The sequence below is a fragment of the Delphinapterus leucas genome, chromosome 7 (genome assembly GCF_059928025.1).
Source record: "Delphinapterus leucas isolate spDelLeu-1000000601 "Yukka" chromosome 7, BTC_Dleu_Yukka2, whole genome shotgun sequence".
Taxonomy (NCBI): Eukaryota; Metazoa; Chordata; class Mammalia; order Artiodactyla; family Monodontidae; genus Delphinapterus; species Delphinapterus leucas.
In genome coordinates, this window is record NC_143135.1 from 2826231 (window position 1) to 2846249 (window position 20019).

At 52.7% G+C, this 20019-nt stretch overlaps 1 protein-coding gene across 1 annotated transcript in view; it reads left to right on the forward strand.

Moving 5' to 3' along the window:
• LOC111183624 (SH3 and multiple ankyrin repeat domains protein 2) overlaps nt 1-20019 on the forward strand; it is a 276054-nt gene that overhangs the window by 68345 nt on the left and 187690 nt on the right. The window contains exon 3 of the mRNA XM_089914214.1: nt 12831-13049. Coding sequence (XP_089770340.1) covers nt 12843-13049 — 207 coding nt within the window. The 5' untranslated portion in view covers nt 12831-12842. The remainder of the gene's footprint in view (nt 1-12830; nt 13050-20019) is intronic.

Below are 20019 nucleotides of genomic sequence, written 5' to 3' on the forward strand. Positions count from 1 at the left end.
GCCCAGCAAGAGGAGGGAAGGGGGAGGCGCCCAGGCCAGGACCCCACATCCTCACCTCTCACCCGCGTCACAGCCTGGTGGCCGCAACTCACCAGGGGGGCCCACACCAACTGCGGGAGCCTGAGGGGTGCAGGGCACCCCAGGATCCGGAGAGCAGCAGCCACCCGGGCCACAGGGGTGTATTTTGATGTTACCTTTTGTTTTTGATCCTGAGACAGGTTCATCAGAACTGGGTGAACTAGATGGGATTAGAGATCTTTGTCCTTTGCAGGCCTCTCTGGTCCAAGAGAAACTGTCTGGGAGGCTGGCCTGAGGCAGAAATGGTCTAGGAGTTAAACAGTACATTGCTTATCTGAGCAGGAGACAGAGCGGGTACACGGGAGCCCTCTGTACTGTCAGCTCCATTTTCTCTCAACCTAAGAGCGCTGCGAGCATGAAAATCTGTCACCTAAAAATATTATACATGTTTTAATAATTATCGATTATATATATTTTATATGTTTATGTAGGTCAATAATATTTTCATAATATATTTAATAACATATTTTAAATATATATTTATCTTTTAATATTTAATAATGCTATTTATAAATAACATACTTATATAATATACTTTTATGTAGACATATTTAGTACGTTTTGTACACTTTAAGAGTATACATTATATAGGTTTAGCATCCTGCCCTCTGTCCTTCAGCTTTCCTGCTGAAGAAGGGTGTGCCCGGTGCCCCGGGACGGAAGTGATAAGACCATTACAGGCAGATCCTAGTCCTTTAATATTTTAAAGATTTTATTTTTAATTAGAAACATTATAAACATAGAAAGGTAAAAAAACGTAATAACCATTCTATACCCACCATCAGAATGAAACATTCTAAGATTGTGCCATATTTTCTTCCATTTTATTTCACTTACTTTTTAAAGAAAAATTTTGAGATAACTCACACTTGGCTCCCATGGGTTTTTCCTGAGTGTGAACTGCTGTTCTGATTTTTGGTTATATATGTATATATATCGATAGGGCCATGGCCATCTATATAATTAGTTTATGTTTGAAAACTTTATATCAGTGGGGTCTGTTCTGCGATGAGTTGATTTTCCCCTTCACTGTTTCGTGTCAATACATGTCACCTGAATCGGTTTGTCCCGGCTGCTCTGTGATTACTCCTGATGTGGACAGAGCGTCCTCACTTTGTTTCCTGGTGGCATGGGCGCTGTTGCCCATCAGTTCCCTGGTAACTCACCAAGCGTCCCCGAGGGCGGGCGACACTCCTTTCTTGGCCCCGCGGAGGGGCGCACAGCCAGATGCAGAGGTCACCCCTCAGGAAGCATGTGGTCCGTTCAAGAATGGGGATGCACACACGGTGTGCAAAGAAGGGAAGGATGGTGTATGTCATTCATGAGCAAGTGAGTGGTGTTGGGGAATAAATGCTGGGGCCGGGGGCATGGCTGGTGAGTGCAGGGGAAGCAGGCACAACCTTGCTTCTGTAAACAAGGGGTTCACGCAAGTTCGTGGTGATTTGTTAACAGTGGGCACGAGAGGCCCATACACCTGCGTGTTAGGGTTTTGACCCAACCGCAGGCAAACTTCTCCCAGTCATGAGCGAGCCTTGGAAGTGTGTGAACTCCAAAGAGCAGGGGCATCTCTCCTGCAAGGAGTGGCCATTCCAGGGCCTGGGGACCTCAGTGCCACCCACTGTGTCAGTGAGGTTGAGGACGCTGCCCTGCAGGTGCCGAGGCTGTGAAGACACTGCTTCCTGCATGTAAAACAGCAAACTCCTTGAAGAAGTCTGTCTGGGGATTTCGCTTTCAATTTTGGAGAAACTGGTCTCTACTGGAAGCAGACATTCTGGGGACACACATATGCCAGAGGCCCAGGGGCCCAGAGATGAAGGTGTGTGGTGGGCCGTGCCTTTCAGGCCCGTGCAGGGGCCGACCTGGCTGGGCGGGTCCCTTCCTCGGGCCCCTGTGGGTGAAGCTGCATGGGGTTGAGTGGTCTGGGCTGCCCAAGCCTGTTTGCCTGTAGATTCTGTAATATTTTGCACTTGACTCTGAAGAAGGTGAGTGTCTCAGCTTGGGCCACCATCACAAAGTATTGGGGGCTACACGACGGGCTGTACTTATCCCAGAGCTGGAGGCTGGATGCCCAGCGTCAAGGTGCCGGCTGATATGGTTCCTGGTGAGGGCTCGCTTCCTGCCTGCAGGCGGCCGCCTTCTCCTTGTGGCCTCACGTGGCAGAGAGGGGGACGCAACGGGTGGGGGACTCAGGTGTCTTTTCCTCTTCTTAGGACACCAGCCCTATCTGATTAGGGCTCAGCCCTTATGACCTCATTTCACCTTAAGTACCTCCCTACGGGCCTCTCTCCAAATGCGGTAACATTGGGGGTTAGGGCTTCAGCATATGAAGTTCAGGGACACACTACAGTCCGTAGCAGTGAGGCTTTAGGGGCTGCATTCGGGGCGCAATGGCAGAGCCTCCCAGGGCCCTTCCCCACGGGGCCTGCACTTCCCTGCGTCCCGTGTCGTGGTTTTCCTCTGTCGCTCAGCCCTTCCGACGCCCTTGCCCACGTGCATCTGAGTCCCGTGCTTTGTGCTCTTTGGGAACTCCTTCTGCGTCCTTGACACGAGTCCTTCCGAAGTTGCAGAGCTTTCCGGTGCCTGTTCTCTGTGTCTAATGGAGGTTTTAGCTTCCACGTCATTGAGTTTGTCAGTCTCTCCCTTTAGGCCTTGTATTTGGTGCATTCTTGAAAGAAAGGCTTTTCCCCTCTGATTTATTCGGCAAATAATCATTTCACGTATTTGTGGTAGGTTGAGTCACAGCCCCCAAAGATATCCAGGCTGTAATCCCTGGACTCCATGAATGGGACCTTATATGGCAAAGGGGGCTTTGTGGATGTGATAAAGGTCAGGATCTTGGGATAGGGAGGTTGTTCTGGACGATTTGGGGTGGCCCTGAATGTAATCTCGGGGTCTCCATTAGAGGGAGGCAGAGGGGGTCTGACACAGATGCACTGGAGGGAGAAGGCGGGCTGACTGTCTGGGGGAGTAGAGGTCACCCTAGAACCTGAGGAGGGCAAGGAAACGGAGTCTTTCCTGGAATCCCTAGAAGGAATCAGCCCTGACCACACCTTGGCATTAGCCCAGTGTGGCTCATTTAGGATTTCTGCATCCAAAGCTCAGAAAGAATACCTTTCTGTTGTTTTATCCCAGTAAGTCTGTGCTCATCTGTTACAGCAGTGCTAAAACAGCGTCTCTGGAGCATCCCAAACTCCTTGAATAAGAGATCTTCTATTACGGCGTCATTTCGTATTTTTTTCTTCTAGACGTTTATAGGTTTGCTTTTCACAGTCAAGTCTTGAGCGCGTGTGGCATTGATTTGCGTGTACGGAGCGGGATGGGCTCTGCTTCTTACACTTTCTACATGAATACCCCACGATGTCCGCATCACGTATGTACTGGTTCTTTTCCCTCCGACGCACCGACACACGTTGGATACCTGCATTTACAAGGCCTGTTCCGAGCTCTCTGTTTTTCCACTGATCTCCGTGTCTGTCTTTGTAGCAAGGTCATCCTGACCTCACATTATAACTGCTTAGGAAGCCTTGGCAAACAATCGAGTGATTCCCCTCTTGGTTTCCAAAGTTGTCCTGGTTATTTTGGGCTCTTTCCCCTTGTCCACACACTTTACAATCAGAATGTTGAGTTCTGTGAACAGTGCTACCAGGTTTTCTGTTGGAAGTTACAGCACATCTGTGTACTGTGGAGAACGTTTGTCTTTAAGATATGAAACCCTAGCACCTGTGATGATGGTGGCTCTCTCCATCCATCTGGGTCTTCCTTCATTTCTTTCTTTTTTTGTTCTAAATGGTGTCCTATTAATTTTCTCCGTAAAGGTCTAGCACAGGTTGTTTGAGATATTTTTTCTTAGATGTCTTTGGCTATCGTTGGGAGTACGATAGTATTTTTTTTTAATTTAATTTAATTTAATTTATTTTTGGCTGCGTTGGGTCTTCGTTGCCGTGCGTGGGCTTTCTCTAGTTGCGGCAAGCGGGGGCTACTCTTCGTTGTGGTGCGCGGGCTTTTCATTGCGGTGGCTTCTCTTGTTGCGGAGCATGGGCTCTAGGTGCGTGGGCTTCAGTAGTTGTGGCACACGGGCTCAGTAGTTGTGGCTCACGGGCTCAGTTGCTCCGTGGCATGTGAGATCTTCCCGGACCAGGGCTTGAACCCATGTCCCCGGCCTTAGCAGGCGGATTCCCAACCACTGCGCCACCAGGAAAGCCCCCATAGTATTTTTTTTAATGTTTTTTAATTGTCTATTGCAAATGTAACAGAATTCAGTTAACTTTTGTGTATTAATTTCTTATCTGACATTTGCTGCACTTTTTCACTGGTTTAAATAATTTATTACTAGATCCTCTTGGCTTTTCCACACAGAGAAGCATTATATCTGAAAAGTAATTATTTTCGTCCATCCTTTTAATCCTGAAACAATGTATTCACTTATCTGTTGGCTTGTTTATCGACTATATTGATGTTTGCTACAGGACTGGGGGAGATGCACTGTTCCAGTTAAGGAAATGCTCTTTTAGTTTTCGTGTTCTAAGAGTTTGGGTCCTGACTGAGGGTGTTTCATTTCCTAGTCCCCTGACATCCACCTTGGCGCTGTCAGGGTCTGGGCCTCTGATCCCTGAGGACACAAGGACTGTTGAACACAGCTTGGGTTTGAGAGGCGCCGGGAGAGACCGCCTCCCAGGAGAGGGAGGGACTTCTTGGCTCTCATTTTTCTTTGGGTGAATTGATTCTTGGTTTCTGCAACAATGTTAGACGAGTGAGCCACTAATGTTGTGAAGAGGTTAGGAGCTGTGTGCCCACTGGTTGGTCAGAATCTCTTAATTTATGCTGGAAGAAAACGGAAATGTGGGCCTATGATAAAAACAGGACTTCTTTAGAATTGTGTGGCCCCGTTTACCTTAGAGGCCCGGACGGGAGCCCCCTGTGGCCCTATGGGAAACCCAGCCTGGCTCTCTCCAGGACTGGGGGAGGCAGAGACCAAGGCCGTCTTGAGTCCGGACAAGGAAGCGGTGGGGACCACACTCCTGTTGCCTGGAGAGCACACAGTCCCGAGGGAACTCGGCAGCACGGAAGGGAAGTGGGTTCGCCTCGTGAATGCTCCAAATCCCAGCATTTCTGTTAATCTGCCCAGAACCCTTCTCAATACTCCCGTGTGCACGTAGAACACACCACGAAGGCGTGTGACCCTTCCTCTCGTAGTCAGCGATCTTCGATGGAGACATCATTTTAATTCAGGCAGCTCCTTTTCTGATTCGGGGAAAATGATTTTGGCTGAAGGAGGAGGTATTGAGTAGCTGTAAGCCTGGAGCCCTTTTCTTCTGAGTAGAGGAATATTTCAGATTTCCTGCCGTGCGTGTCTTTATGCAGTAAGGACCTAGGGCGGCTGTGCTTGGCAGGGAGCTGGCCTGTGGGGGACGTGCACTGGAGGCGCGTGACACGGCTGCTGCGGGAGATGACGTTTGTCCTCTCCAGGGGAAAGCGTTTCGGGGTCAGGTGCTTTTGGGAAATGCAGCATTTGCCACTCTCTGAGACGACCGCTCTGATCAATTCTGCGGTAAAGCGATTGGTGCATTTTTGTTTAATCTAGTTATGTTTCCCAAACTTCTTTGACCAGGGGGGGATCGGAGTGTATGTGGTGGAATGGTTCTCACAAAACTAGCTGGGAATCATTGGAGGTTAACAGGGCGGTATGGACAGCGGGTATTCCTGGGAGAGAGCGAGGAGAGGGGAGGAGGGTCTGTATAGTTTTGGGAGTCGGGTCTGACCTGGGCTGGGGTGAGCCAGGCTTGAAGGAAAGACTCGGGGAGCTCGGGAGAGGGTCCCAGGGGGAAATGATGGTACCGACAAGCCATGGGAAGAGAGGACAGACCTCGTCCTCTGAGTTCCTCTGAAGGTGCGAGATGGGATGGAAATGGAGAGTTTATTTTAGACAGTGGCTATGGAGATGCCAAGAAAACCTGGCTAAATGGCATATTCTGGTCATCAATGTGGTTCATGCACCCATTTAAGGAGAACGTCAGGAGGGTCTCACCCCTGTGTGAGTTTCCTGGGGCCGCCATAGCCAAGTCCCATAGCCCGGGGGGCTCACACACAGACATTCACTGTCCCCAGTCCTGGAGGCTGGAATCCAAGATCCAGGTGTGCACAGGGCTGGGTCCTCTTGAGACCCCTCTCCTCCGCATGTAGATTGTCTCTCTGTGTGTGTCTGTGTCCTGACCTCCTCTTCTTATAAGGACACCAGTCCTGTGGGATTAGGGCCCCACCCTAGTGACCTCATTTCACCATAATCACCTCCTGAAAGACCCCAACTCCAAATACAGCCACATTCTGGGGTGCTGGGGGTCAGGACTCCAACATGTGAATTTGATGGGGAGACACAGGGGCTAACGCCACGCTGGTGGCTGGGGCCTGCATTTACACCACCCACCGGCCCTGTGGTGTGGTAGAGGATGTGGCCCTAACAGATGGGGTGGCTGCCATGTGGCGCCAGGTGGGCTGCAGCTGCGGTCACTCTGCTGGGGGTAGTTGAGGGGGGCGGCTTCCAGGCAGGGGTTCTTGGAAGAGGGAGGTGGTGCTTGACCTGAATCCTGGTGTCTCCCCGTACTCTGAGGTGTGGTCTGAACCCTAGACCACCCCTACCAGATTCTGATTCAGTTACTGGGGGGCTGGTGTTGCAGCAACTTCCAGGGCAGTCCATGCCCCTGCCCAGTGCCCCAGGGCCTCCCGGTCCCTTCTCAGTGGGTGTGTTGTATGGGTGCGGGGAAAAGTAACACGGATTAAATGAACACAGAGACACAGGGCATGCTTTTTTCTCACCTTCCCAGGCTGCTCTTATGCTCCACCTGGCCCACTCCTCCCCGAAACCCACCTACTTCCACCACCCTCACTCGCTCTCAGCCTGCATTGACCATCATCTGTTAGCAACTTTCAAACAGTGCGATAGAACCCGGGCTCCTCCCGAATCCGGTTCCAGACCTGCCAGTTCTGGTGGAGGCTGCTGCCAACCTTTGGCTGTGACCTTGACCCGCGTTCCCGTGTCTCTACAGAGTGTCGGTGCAGCCCCTCAGGGAAGGGATGGTCTCACTGCTTTGAGGATAAGATAGTTATATACATTCGAATGTGCAAAATAAATGAATAGTCACAAAATCTTGCTTCCAGTGTGTTAAATGTGTCAGGTGTCTTTGAGATTCCAGTTGAATAAAAACCTCTTTTTTGCAAGAAAATCATACACACACACACGCGCGCGCGCGCGCGAAATAAACCAGAGCTGTGGACTCTCCATTTTTAAGGTGATCTTCATATAGATGATTCTTGCAACTTTGACCTTGATAAAGCCAGCCTCGGCCATGGGTTTTTTGGTTTGTTTTTACTACCAAAAACAAACTGACTTCTGTCCCAGGTCAGGTTTCATATTTTCTCTGAAACCTAGCTGCCTGTTCCTCACAGGTGTTAGGGGACTCATGAGACAGTTTAAGATTTTATGTTTTCTTGGAACGATTGCATGCTTCCCTGGAACACTTCGGCATCAGAACATGGAGTCTTTGTTAAAATTGCTTTTACCACCGTTATTTTCTTTTTCCCTTATTAATAGGTACCCAGTGGGGCCAATGAAACAAACACGTTCTAAGAGACATTGAACTTTATCGACTTGTGTTTGTAGAGCTTGGTATTTTCCCCAAGAGGTTAGTTATACTAGAAACGTCTGCCCGTGGGTGGTGAGTAACCTTCCCTCCCGTGTCCTGGCGCTGACTTTTCCTGGGGGAGGTGGTATCCAGACTGAGTTTTGGTCTTTCGGTGTCTCTCCTCGGAACCTCCCCCGCCCCCTCATGATGATAGGGTTAGAGAAGCCTGTGTGAATTTCAGATGGATGATGTTTTAGCGTGAGTATGCCCCATGCGCTATTTAGGGAGTACTTAGGATAAAGCGTATCCATTGTTTATCCAAAATGTAAATGGCCCCCGGTGCCCTCTGTGTCACCTGCGATCCCACCCACAGTTAATAATTAAGTGTTTTCCCAGGTGTTTGCTTTTCCCATGGATCAGGTGATCACGTTACCCAAGCCCGTTATTAAGGTCAAGACCTTCTTGCTGGGGCTTTTGGCCTGAACTCCTAGGACATCCTGGAAGGAAGCAGGTGCCGGTGCTGCCTTTTCCCTTTCAGACCCGTCCAGTGGGTGTTGGTGGCAGACACGTCTCTGTGTGACAATCGCCCCTAAGCCGATGTGAGGGCCACGGTGGGGTCCTCGTGGCCAAATGATGTCTGTGGCCGGTGGGGAAGCTGGGGACGCAGGACCCCTTCCCCTTGGTGTTGTCAGTTCTGTTCCCAGAGTCGATTTGATTGTAGCCTGGCACAAACATCCTCAAACCACCACCATCACCGCTTTCACTTTTCTGGAAAGAAGACCCTGGGGTCAGGCACACTTTACTCTTTAGGCCTGCGTGTCCACGATGGGTCACCAGCTTGGGGTCTGCAGCTGCAACGTCACCCTGGAAAAACAACGAATTTCCAACATTTGTACATTCCAAGCTTTTACCTCTCATCTGACCTGTCTCAAAACCACCTGCGGATCTGGAAATGTGGGCTGTTCACAGTCCTGCCCAGCAGCAGTGGCTGGAGTTTAAAGGCAGCTGACGCCTGCAGACCCAGCATGTGGCTGAGCTCTGAGCTTCCGCCAGAACTTGGCACCTCCCCGAGGCCTGCTGCCCCCCACTCCTGCCCAGGGTTCAGCGAGTGTCCCCTGTGCTCCAGATGATGGAGGGACAGTGAGGATGGATGGAAATGCTGCATTAGCAAGAGGATGAGACGGAAAGCACGTCCGAGGGCTTTAGAGAAAATGGACATGGTGGAAGTGAATGGTCGGGGCACAATTATATTTAAAAAATTTCAAGCCATGGTAGCTGTTTCTGGAAGCCGGACCTGGAATGCACTTGAGGGAGGCACACCAGGGCCTGGCAGGCATGGGCGGGGGCTGTGTCTGCTCTGACCTGGCTCTCCACGCGCCCGATTCTCGAAAGCTGGCACTGAGGCCCACACAGCCGGAAGCCGATGAGCTTTCTGGGGTCCCAGCTCATCCTGCATGGGAACGCTGCCCCAGAGACCCTAACTCTAACCCCAGGTACAACCTTAACCCTACCCCAACCCTAACCCCTACCCCAACCCTAACCCCTACCCCAACCCTAACCCTACCCCAACCCTAACACCTACCCCAACCCTAACACCTACCCCAACCCTAACCCTACCCCAACCCTAACCCTACCCCAACCCTAACCCTACCCCAGCCCTAACCCCTAACCCAGCCCTAACCCTACCCCAACACTAAACCCTACCCCACCAGCAGACGCCCCTGCCCCTGCCCGCACCTGGCCTCCCAAGGACCTGACCGTGGTCCCTCCTCATTTGGTACGGATCCCCACCTGTGATGTGATGTCCCGTCCCATTATCCCTCTGCCTGTTTTCTGCTGGTCCCTGCTGGGTTCTGAAGCAGCACAGACACGGGGTCAGGAGGGGAAGAAGCAGCTCTTACTGGGGCAGAAGCTACTCTGCACTAACTTCCACCCATCAGGACAGAAAGAAGCCTCCGAAGCCCGGAGAGACCAGACCCGACAGCCGCGCCCATCCCATCCACCACTGACGTGGCCCCTCACCCCCCAGGCGGAGGCGGGGCTCATCCCTCTGTGTCTCTCTGTGTTGATGCCTAGTGATTCAGTTACCGGCACGGACTCGGCTCCAGGCGACCTGGAGCTCTCGCTCATTGCATTCAGCTGGGGGGCGTCTAAAGCTAATGTGATATTGGGGCCTCACCCAGACCAACTGAATCAGACCTTCTGGCACCACTGGTTTTTTGTTTTTTGTTTTGTTTTGTTTTGTTTTTGCGGTACGCGGGCCTCTCACTGCTGTGGCCTCTCCCGCTGCGGAACACAGGCTCCGGACGCGCAGGCCCAGCGGCCATGGCTCACGGGCCCAGCCGCTCCGCGGCATGTGGGATCCTCCCGGACCGGGGCACGAACCCGTGTCCCCTGCATCGGCAGGCGGACTCTCAACCACTGCACCACTAGGGAAGCCCTTGTTTTTGTTTTTAAAGATCCCAGGTAACTTTCCTGTGCAGGCAGGATGAAGAACCCCTGTTCTAGAGGATATGCTTCATAGAAACCTGGAACCCTAGTTGGAAATTTACATTTATATTACGTTATATTATGATAATTACATACATATAATTATATGTAATATAATAATATACAATTATTTCTATATTATAATTGTAACTGTATTCTATATTATATAGTGTCTATGTAGCATGTAATTATGCCAGGCACTTACTTTTTTCCTGTATAAATGGTGAACGAGCGAATGCAGGAGTGAACGTGTTAGTAGAAGTTGCAGCCAGGCTGCCTGGGACCTTCCTAAGGTAGAACTGGGAGTATCCAGACCCTGCCCTTGGCCACAGCCCTCTCCACCCTCTCCACATTTTGCACTTGTATGGTTGGGAAAACATGAAGCTCAAATGACAAAGTCATTTGGCAGTGAATACAGGAATTCCCAGGTGCCCTGAAATGTTAATGCAGAACGACACGGGTGAATTCTGGAAATTTTAATTTAAGAAGTCAGATCTCCCTGGGTGATTTGGATGATCTGCTGTTTGAGATGTTTAGCTGGGGACCCCTCACGGGTGGTTTGAAGGCAGAAGACAGAGGAGAAGGCCAGCCTGGGGGATTGGGCGGGTCGGTCGTCAGGTGCACAGACTCACGGCCCGTGGGCCAGGGAGAGAGCCGGGCGGGAGGGAGATCTGGCAGCATGGAGCCTCTTGGTTCCGGGAGGACCTGGGGTGGAGGGCGGGCTGGCCAGGGAGTTCGCCGCAGCTGGCTCCTGCCCCGAGCGCTGTGTGGCCACCCCCAGCAATGCCAGATTCTCCCGAGGGTCACAGTGAGCCAGAAATCTGTTTTCATGTGAAGCCTCTGGGCTAGGACACATTCTAAACCCTCTGCAGGCCAAACAGAACAGCATCTGGGGGCCACACTATCCCGGCCCCTTGCCCAAGGATGGTCCAGATCCTCGTGGCTGGAAGGGAGCCCCTGACCTAGTCACGGTCTTGCCTTTCCCTGGGTGAGGGTGCGTTTCTAAAGTGGCTCCCGCACTTTGCCGGGCTTTGTGTGTCTGGTCAGTTGCTGCAAATGTCCAGGGACCTGGTGGACGAGCAGAGAAACACTTCCCGGGGTGTTTGCTGTCCTTCAATGAACTCTGGAAATAGACGGTGGGCATCAGCCTTCCCAGACTGGACACCGAGTTGGCAGTGGCCGAGCTTTGTCCTACCTGGGACTTTTCTGAGGCTCCCCTCAAATTGAAAGAGTGCAGGGGCCATGCACCCCAGCACCTGAGGCAGACAGGCAGGTGACCGTGTTCCTCCCTCCCCCCCTCCCCCCTCCCTCCTGCTTGTCTCCCTCCTTCCTCCCTCCCTCATCCCCTCCTTCTGCTGTGAAATATTTCCAACACAGTGAAAGGAAAGCACAGAGAATAAGGTAGCAAACATCTGTGTCCCCAGGTTTGTCGAAATTTGGCATTCTGTCCTGTTGGCTGGAACCGAACGTTACAAGTGGCGTCACAGGCCCTGTGAACCCCTTTCTGCCCCTCCCGACTTTAGGACTTTGTGTTTCCCATCGGTGCCTCTGCCCCGTCACTCACATCACACTCACAGTCAGTAGACAAGTCTGCATCTTTCCAACCTTTGTGAACAAGGACACCATGTCTGAATGGTCCTACAGACCGATTTCCTTTCTCAGGATTACATTTGGGGTCCTGTGTGTGTAGCTGGGGTTCAAGCCTGCTCACAGCTGTGCAGTCCATGGGAAGAAGAGAGCCTATGAGCCGGGTCGCCCAGGACACCCTGGTTTTGCAGGCAACAGTCTTGGACATCTTTCCTGTGCACGTGACCTTGGCCTTTGACCTCCTTTACAGAGTCATGCAGAAGTGCACCTGCTGGTTTGGCACGTTTGTTCCCCACCATCACCCCCGGGTCGCACTGGCTTTTATCCGAACCTTTCTGGACCCCTGCCCATAGAGCTGGGGGTGTGCCAGTGGGCTGCCTGCTCCCCAGTTCTGTCCTGCTAACAGCCGTGGTCCAAGGTGGCAGTTGGCCTCCTGACCTGGGTCCTTCATGGGGAACTTTGAACTTTCATTGCGCTTGATGGTAAGGAAGCTGCCCTCCCAGCCTCCACGGGCTCTTGGGGACCCCCGAGCCTCCTCCGTCAGCCTGCCCACCACTTTGGGTTCTGCTGCACTCCTGGGCCTGGAGATTATCTCATTTCTGAGCCTGGCCCTGCGCGCTGGGTCTGTTTTTACACGATACCTATCATTGCTGTGTTTGAAGCAGAGGGGGTTATTATAGCGGGAGCTCAGCACCCTTCTGACCTGAAGCCTGCATCTCTTCCCTTCCCGCTGCTCTGTCCTCCAAGAAAAACAAAGGGAGCCTTTTCTATTACCTCGGAACGTTTCAAACTGCCCCACTGCCCCTTTGGTTAATCCCCGTAAGCTGTGGTCATGGCCACAGAGAGTTAGGGCTCCTTTTAAATGCTGGGTTTCCAAGCACCGGGGCAGACAGGGCTCACGGGGCCCCCACTGGGTCCTGGCGGCCTCCTGGCTCGAGCGCTGGACACGGGTCACTCTGCCTGTGATCATGCAGAGTGGGAGCCTGCCTCACTCAGACGCCCCCGGGTTCTTTCTTCAATTTCCCCCAAAGTTTGTTTTCCTTCTCCCCCTCCGTGTAGACACAAACAGCCATGCCGCGCAGCCCGACGTCCAGCGAGGACGAGATGGCCCAGAGCTTCTCCGACTCTTCGGAGGAATCGGACTCGGACAGCTCCAAGGAAGAGACCATCTACGACACCATCCGGGCCACAGCGGAGAAGCCGGGCGGCGCCAGGGCGGAGGAGAGCCAGGGCAACACACTGGTGCTGCGAATCGTCATCGAGGACCTGCAGCAGACGGTGAGCCTGCGGCCGGGTCAGCGCCAGGCGTGGCCTGAACTCCAGATGCCCCTGGGCCCCTCTGCCCGGCCGGTCCCCGTGGCCCACGCGTTGGGCTCCTGCCCCCGCCCCGCCTGCCCCCTCCTGGTGGTCCCGACCACCTCCCCCTCCGTCCTCTTCATGCACTGCCAGCAGGGACGGAGGCCGAGCGTCGGGGGCACAGAGACCAGCCTTGCAGCGGCAACGCGCACAGTGGGCGCCTTGGCAGGTGGGCTGCCAGCACGCAGGAGGGCCCTGCCTCTTCCCCTGCCGCTCTGTGCCCCCCACTTCCTGGGGTGTGCAAGCTGTGTCCGGTGTGCCCTTCCCCGCGCTGCCTGTTGGCCACGTCCTAGCTGTCCCTGGAGGCCCAGGCCCAATGCTGTTTGTAGCATCGCCCGCGAGGAAGACCGTCGTTCTGGGGTGGACGTGCGTGAGGTACCTGGGGGTGCAGGAGAGGGGTCTTCCCGGCCGTGGTTCCATTTCAGCGGGGCCTCGGAAGATGGAGGAGGGTTTCCCTCGGGCGCGGGCATGGCAGGTGACAGGGACGCACGCGGGAAGCCAGGAGGGGGGGCACCTGGCAGTGGGGTACAGTGTGGCGAGGGACCCATTGGGCTGGGCTGGGCTGGACTTGAACCCCCCGAGGACACTGTCCAGGGTCTGGCTACTGGGTACGGCGTCTGGGCCAATGGGGAGGCTGAGATGGGTCGGGGAACCCAGGAGGGGCTTTCTGGAGGCCGGCAGATGGCAGACCCACAGTCAGGCTGAGTGGGCACCTCTGGCTGGGAATTCTTGTCTCTCGGATGTAGACGGCCTCTGGGGCGCTCTGGAAGGGGGGGTCGGGTGTACCACGTCCAGCCTTTGTACTTGAAGGCCCTGATGGGGAAGGGGCCGCGCTTGGGATCAGAGGGACTTGGCCGCGGGGGGTGGGGGGAAAGGCTCGCTGCACCACCACCTGGCCATTTGGTGCAGGTACATCACGTGGCCTCTGACGCGGGACCTCATCTCCTGGTGTCCGGGGGTCTAATGAGTAGGTTTGGTGCCTCGGGGGTGGGGTCTCTGCTCTCCCAGGAGGCCTCTGCTCGTGGTCTCCCCCAGCCCTGCTCTCTGGGGAGGGGCCCTACATGGGCTGAGCGTGCTGTGCTGCTGACACTGGTCATCTAAGAGCGAGGCCAGACGGCCCTACCTTCTAGGGAGAGCTCAGGGCGACCCGAACCCCAGAATGAATCCAGCAATGTGGCTGTCCTGGCATTCAGCTCTTCCTTTTTTTTTTTTTTTTAAGATTTTTATTTTTTTTGATGTGGACCTTTTTTTTTTAAGTCTTCCTTGAATTTGTTACAATATTGCTTGTGTTCTATGTTTCGGTTTTTTGGCCCAGAGGCATGTGGGATCCTAGCTCCCTGACCAGGAATCGAACCCACATCCCCCTGCACTGGAAGGTCCCAACCACTGGGACCGCCAGGGAAGTCCCAGCTCTTCTCTCTTCCATGTCATTTAACACCTCTTATAAAAGTTAACAAGATTATTATAAAAACTTCGTCATATGGAAAAGCACAGATGCCAGAAGTGGTTGTCAGTAACATTTAATGAACATTTCAGACGTGTCTCTCCAAAAGGTTACAGGTAACAGGTGGCCGTGTACGGATAGAAATACGTGGGTAAGCCTCAAAGTCCACACGCTGTTAATAAATCAACATCATTATGATGATTTCATTTGACTCTAAAAGGAGAAAAAGTCAGTGAAGGAAATGCTGAACTTTAGTTATTTTATTTTATTTTATTTTTTGCCATAAGGGAGACTGTTTCCAAATGAATCTGTAAACTTAAAAGAAACAATTACAAAACACTGGAAGGCTGAAATCTTTATTTGTTGTCATTTTTGATTACAGCTTGTTGCCTCCTTTTTTATTGCTGTAAGGAACTTAGTGTTCTCTCCTTGTATTGTTTGGGGTGGATTAAGCTGATAGCTGTGATAAACAGACCTCCAGATCTCAGGCACTTGACCCATAGATGCTTTATTTCCCGGTCCACTGGGGATTGGCAGGAATGAAGAGGTGGCGGTAGCAGTTCTGATCCATGCAGCCATTCAGGGACTCAGGCTCCTCCAGCCGGGTAGTGGGGACATGGCCTGGCCTCTGGGGTCCTCCCCCGGGTCTCCTGTATCTGCTCAGAGGATGAGGCAGGGAAAAGAGATAACCCATGGACCACGTCTCTCCTCCCACCTTCCCTCACGTCCTCCGCAGGCTGCACCTGACCCCAAGCACCTGACCACAGAGGAGGGTGGGGAATGTAGTTTAGCTCTGAACCTGGGAAGGAAAAGGTCACAGTGTGTGGAGAACAGGCAGCTGTTTGCACGTGCACACACATGCGCACACACACACACGTGTACACACGCGGCCTCCCCTCCCCACCCCCCGACTCTTGTTGGTGTCGAGCTCTCTGCACGTGGCCGCTGTCCACCCAACGTAACGTGCATCCTGCTGCAGCTCTCAGAGCCCCGGCATCTCTCAGGCCGTCTTCCAGGTTCACTGCTCATTGCTGGGTGGACAGTGGCCTTCTCGTCACAGCTCTTCATGTCATTCCACCTCTTAAGTGGACGGAGTTGACTGTCCAGGGTTTTTTCAGGAAGAGGTCCTGGGGGCCGTGCTTCCGCAGTGAACGGCCCACGGGCCTCATCACCGGTGGTCGGGATGCTCTTTGAAGTCTCCTTGATCCAGGGAGTCCTGGGCCGTCGTCCACAGGTGACACACAGGTGAGGATCCTGCGAGCCTCTGGTTGCATCTTCATCCATGGATCAGTATGCAGCCTTGTTGTAGGTGCGTTTCTGTGTGAAGAATGTTACTTAATACATAGAGTTGACTCATTATTAACACCGAGCTCGCGGTCAGCAGCCTGTAACTCACACCTGGATGCAGCTCAGCTGACATGTGATTTCTCCCCGAGGCACGTCACAGCGTTTTCACCCATGGAAACCAGACCCCACTTCAGCATTGTGCCCAGGGACCGCTTTAAACAGCAAAATCAGCAACAGAGAGCACAGAAATGCAAAAATGGAGCACTGAATAGACTAGGATAAGGACACTTGTTTACAAGATCACAGCTGACACAGAAGGCAGCAGGTCCTCTGTTCAAACTCAGCTGGGAACGGGCACGTCTGTGCTGTGTCTGTAAGTGGCCACGGAGGTGCCACAAGAATTGATTTGAGGTTCCCAGTAAATTTCAGCAAGTAGGCAAATTCCCAGATACGGAATCTGCAAATAACAAGCATCAACGATGTGCTTGAAATCGTCGGCTTGCGTGCGGTTTTCCTGTGGGATCTTTGAGTCAGTTCCCGCCCCACGTTGCCCCAGATCTGCAGGGATGTTGTTCCATGGTCCGCTTGCCCTGAACTCGCTTTGGACACGCCTTGTCGGGGACTTGGTGTTTTTCTTTACTGGATTCCTAAAGAATCCGTTTTAGTTGCTAGACCAGGAAGTGTTTGGTGCTGGCCGTTCTGTGTTTCCTGGAAGAGCTTCTGATCTGCAGATGGGGCTTGCACTCTGCTTCACAGATTTTTCCTTTTTTCTCCTCCCCTCTGGGGGAAGCGTTCTCTGTTTCAGAGACAAAATTGCTCTTTTTTTAAATTGAAGTATAGTTGATTTACAGTGTTGTGTTAGTGTCACGTGTACAGCAAAGTGATTCAGTTACACCTATGCATATATATCTATTCTTTTTCAAATTCTTGTCCATGATAGGTTATTACGAGATATTGAGCATAGTTCCCTGTGCTATACAGTAGGTTCTTGTTTATCTATTTTATATATAGTGATGTGTATCTGTTAATGCCAAACTCCTAATTTGTCCCTCCCCCCTTTCCCCTTTGGTAACCATATGTTTGCTTTCTATGTCTGTGAGTCTCTTCCTGTTTTATAAATAAGTTCATTTGTGTCATATTTTAGTTTCCACATATAAGCAGTATATTTGTCTTTCTCTGTCTGACTTACTTCAATTAGTATGACAATCTCTAGGTCCATCCATGTTGCTGCAAATGGCATTATTTCGTTCTCTTTTATGGCTGAGTAGTATTTGTGTGTGTGTGTGTGTGTGTGTGTGTGTGTGTGTGTGTATACCAAATCTTCTTTTTTTTTTTTTTTTTTCTTGCGGTACGCGGGCCTCTCACTGTTGTGGCCTCTCCCACTGCGGAGCACAGGCTCCGGACGCGCAGGCTTAGCGGCCATGGCTCACGGGCCCAGCCGCTCCGCGGCATGTGGGATCTTCCCGGACCGGGGCACAAACCCGTGTCCCCTGAATCGGCAGGCGGACTCTCAACCACTGTGCCACCAGGGAAGCCCCGCAAATCTTCTTTATCCAGTCATCTGTCAATGGACACTTAGGTTGCTTCCATGTCGTGACTGTTGTAAATAGTGCTGCAATGAACGTTGGGATACATGTATCTTTTTGAATTATGGTTTCTCAGGGTATATGCCCAGGAGTGGGATTGTAGGATCATCTGGTAGCTCTGTTTCCAGTTTTTTCAGGAACCTCCATGCTGTTCTCCAGAGTGGGGACACGGTCGCTCTCATATGGGCTTTTCCTTCTCTGGTTCTGTCCTCTTTTCTCTAACTGCTTTGATCACCTGGCGTTTTCCCTGTTTGTTCTTTCTTTACAGTATCTTCAGGTGCGTCCATTCTGTCCTGTGCCTTCTGATTTATCACCGTCTTGTTTGGCCTTCCCATTTGTTTTCATAGCCCCGTGCTCGCTGTTTTGGAAGATTATTCTTTTGAGTTATTTGTTTGTAGAGTTGGTTTCACGGCTTCTTATTTTCCTCCTTAGCATGAAGTACTGAGACCTTTCTTCTTCCTAATCGGGGTGTATTTTCATCCAGAACAGATGAACCAGGTGTCTGAGTTTTGCGTGCCGTCCTTCTTCCTCTTTGCCGTTTCTTTCCCCGTGACGTCTCTGTTATTTCTTTACTGTTTCTCCTGACCTGTTCCTGGGGTTCTTCAGTGACTTGCTATTCTTTGTTGTGGTCACGAGAGTGAGTCAGACTTGGCGGCCTGTCTCTTGGCTCTTTTAGACACAAACGCCCAGGTGTGGGGAGTGTTGAGTCTTTTTAGGAGGTCCAGGCTCTTTCTTTGGAGATTTTTCTGGTGCAGGGAGCTGTCCCGTTCTCGTGTATGGACACCCCCAGCCCTCGGAGCACCCCCAGTTAACAAGCAGCCCTTCGGGGGGGTCTCCTTTTGTATCCCCAACCCTTGCCCAGTCAAAGGAGGGAAGAGAGAAGGGCCCCGTGTTCACGTCTGTCCAGGTTTGAGTATATTGATGCAAAATGTCTGGAGTTTTGTCCCTGCCAGTACCACTTCCGGGAATGAAGGTTAGGAGTTTTCCCCTGGAGGATTCAGTTTCTCTGGGGTGTACGAGAAGGATGTTTATGGCCTTAGTTGTGCCCATTTTCCGCTTTGGGTGCTTTTGGGGGTGGCTTTCATTATTTGGGGTCACTGGGTTGGACCTGGCGTCACCTCTTCTCGGCCCCTGGGTGCTGCACTGCTCATCCAAAGACCCTCCCTGGTGGGGACCTGGGTGACCCCCGCCAGCCCGGCATGGACCTGTCCTCACGCTGCAGGGTTTAACCCTTTGAGCCCCTGAATTCTGTTACTGTTTATCGATGCTGGAGGGGCTCGGGGGACTGGAGAAGCACTCCCCTCCGATTTCAGACCCCAGACGCAAATGGGAATGTGGAGGAAGGGGAGATGATGTGTCCCTTCCTCACCTGTCGCCCCAGATGGGTTGCCTGTGTGCCCGGGGCCAGTACTGAAGGTCTCCGAGGCCGGGGGCCGGCCCCCCTGCAGGTGTGAAGTGAGCCTCGCAGGCTGGGCTCACAAACGTCTGTGACCTCGAGGGCTGTCCCTGCTCAAAGCCTGTCTGTCTGAACAGTCCGCCCCAGGGGGCACTTATCATCACAACAGGGAGAGAGGCCTTCTGCCAGCCTGGCTGCTGGGAGGCCCCGAGGGCGGCCAGGCCCGGTGTGGGACGTCAGGGAAGGTTGTCACAGGCCGACTGACAGCGAGTGGCCCGGAAGGTACTCTGTCCTCAGGCCACAGGCTTTGGGGACCTGTCGGGAGTTGCTGATGGAGAAATACCTGTTCTGCAGGCCCAGAATTACCAAAATTCTTCCCGAAAGGAAGATCCTCCCAGGGGTTTGGTCTCTACTCCCAGGAGCATAATTGTTTCCAGAATCTTCTGAGGAACACCTCTCTTCTCTTCACTTTGTCCAACACAAACAAAGGCCCTGGAGCCTGAGACTAGCAGTCCCGCGGGTATGAGCGCTCAGGACAGTGGCCGTTCTTCCCGCCTGAAGGCCCTTGCCAGGGTGAGTCCTGGAGCTGGGGGCTCGAGACGGGCCTGGACTCCTGCCCAGAGGATTCGCAGAGCTGCCAGGCGGGTTCATCAGCCCAGTGCCCGCTCACGGCTTCTCCAGAAGCTCACGTGGCGGCCCCTCTTCTGCCCCAGGTGGAAGAGGCTCCCTCTGTAACTGAAAGTGGGGTCCAGCCGCTTGCTGCTCTAAAGCCAATAAAGGGGCAAGGTTGGTGGAAAGGAACGTTTGCTTTATTGCGGAGGCAATGGGTGGGACACAGGGCAGATGTCTACAGGCCAGCTCCCCTCCCCTGACGATCAGTGGGCAAGAGCTTTTTTTTTTTTTTTTGATGTTGGGGGTAGGAGTTTATTAATTAATTTATTTATTTTTGCTGTGTTGGGTCTTCGTTTCTGTGCAAGGGTTTTCTCTAGTTGTGGCAAGTGGGGGCCACTCTTCATCGCGGTGCGCGGGCCTCTCACTGTCGCGGCCTCTCTTGTTGCGGAGCACAGGCTCCAGACGCGCAGGCTCAGTAGTTGTGGCGCACGGGCCTAGTTGCTCCGCGGCATGTGGGATCTTCCCAGACCAGGGCTCGTACCCGTGTCCCCTGCATTGGCAGGCGGA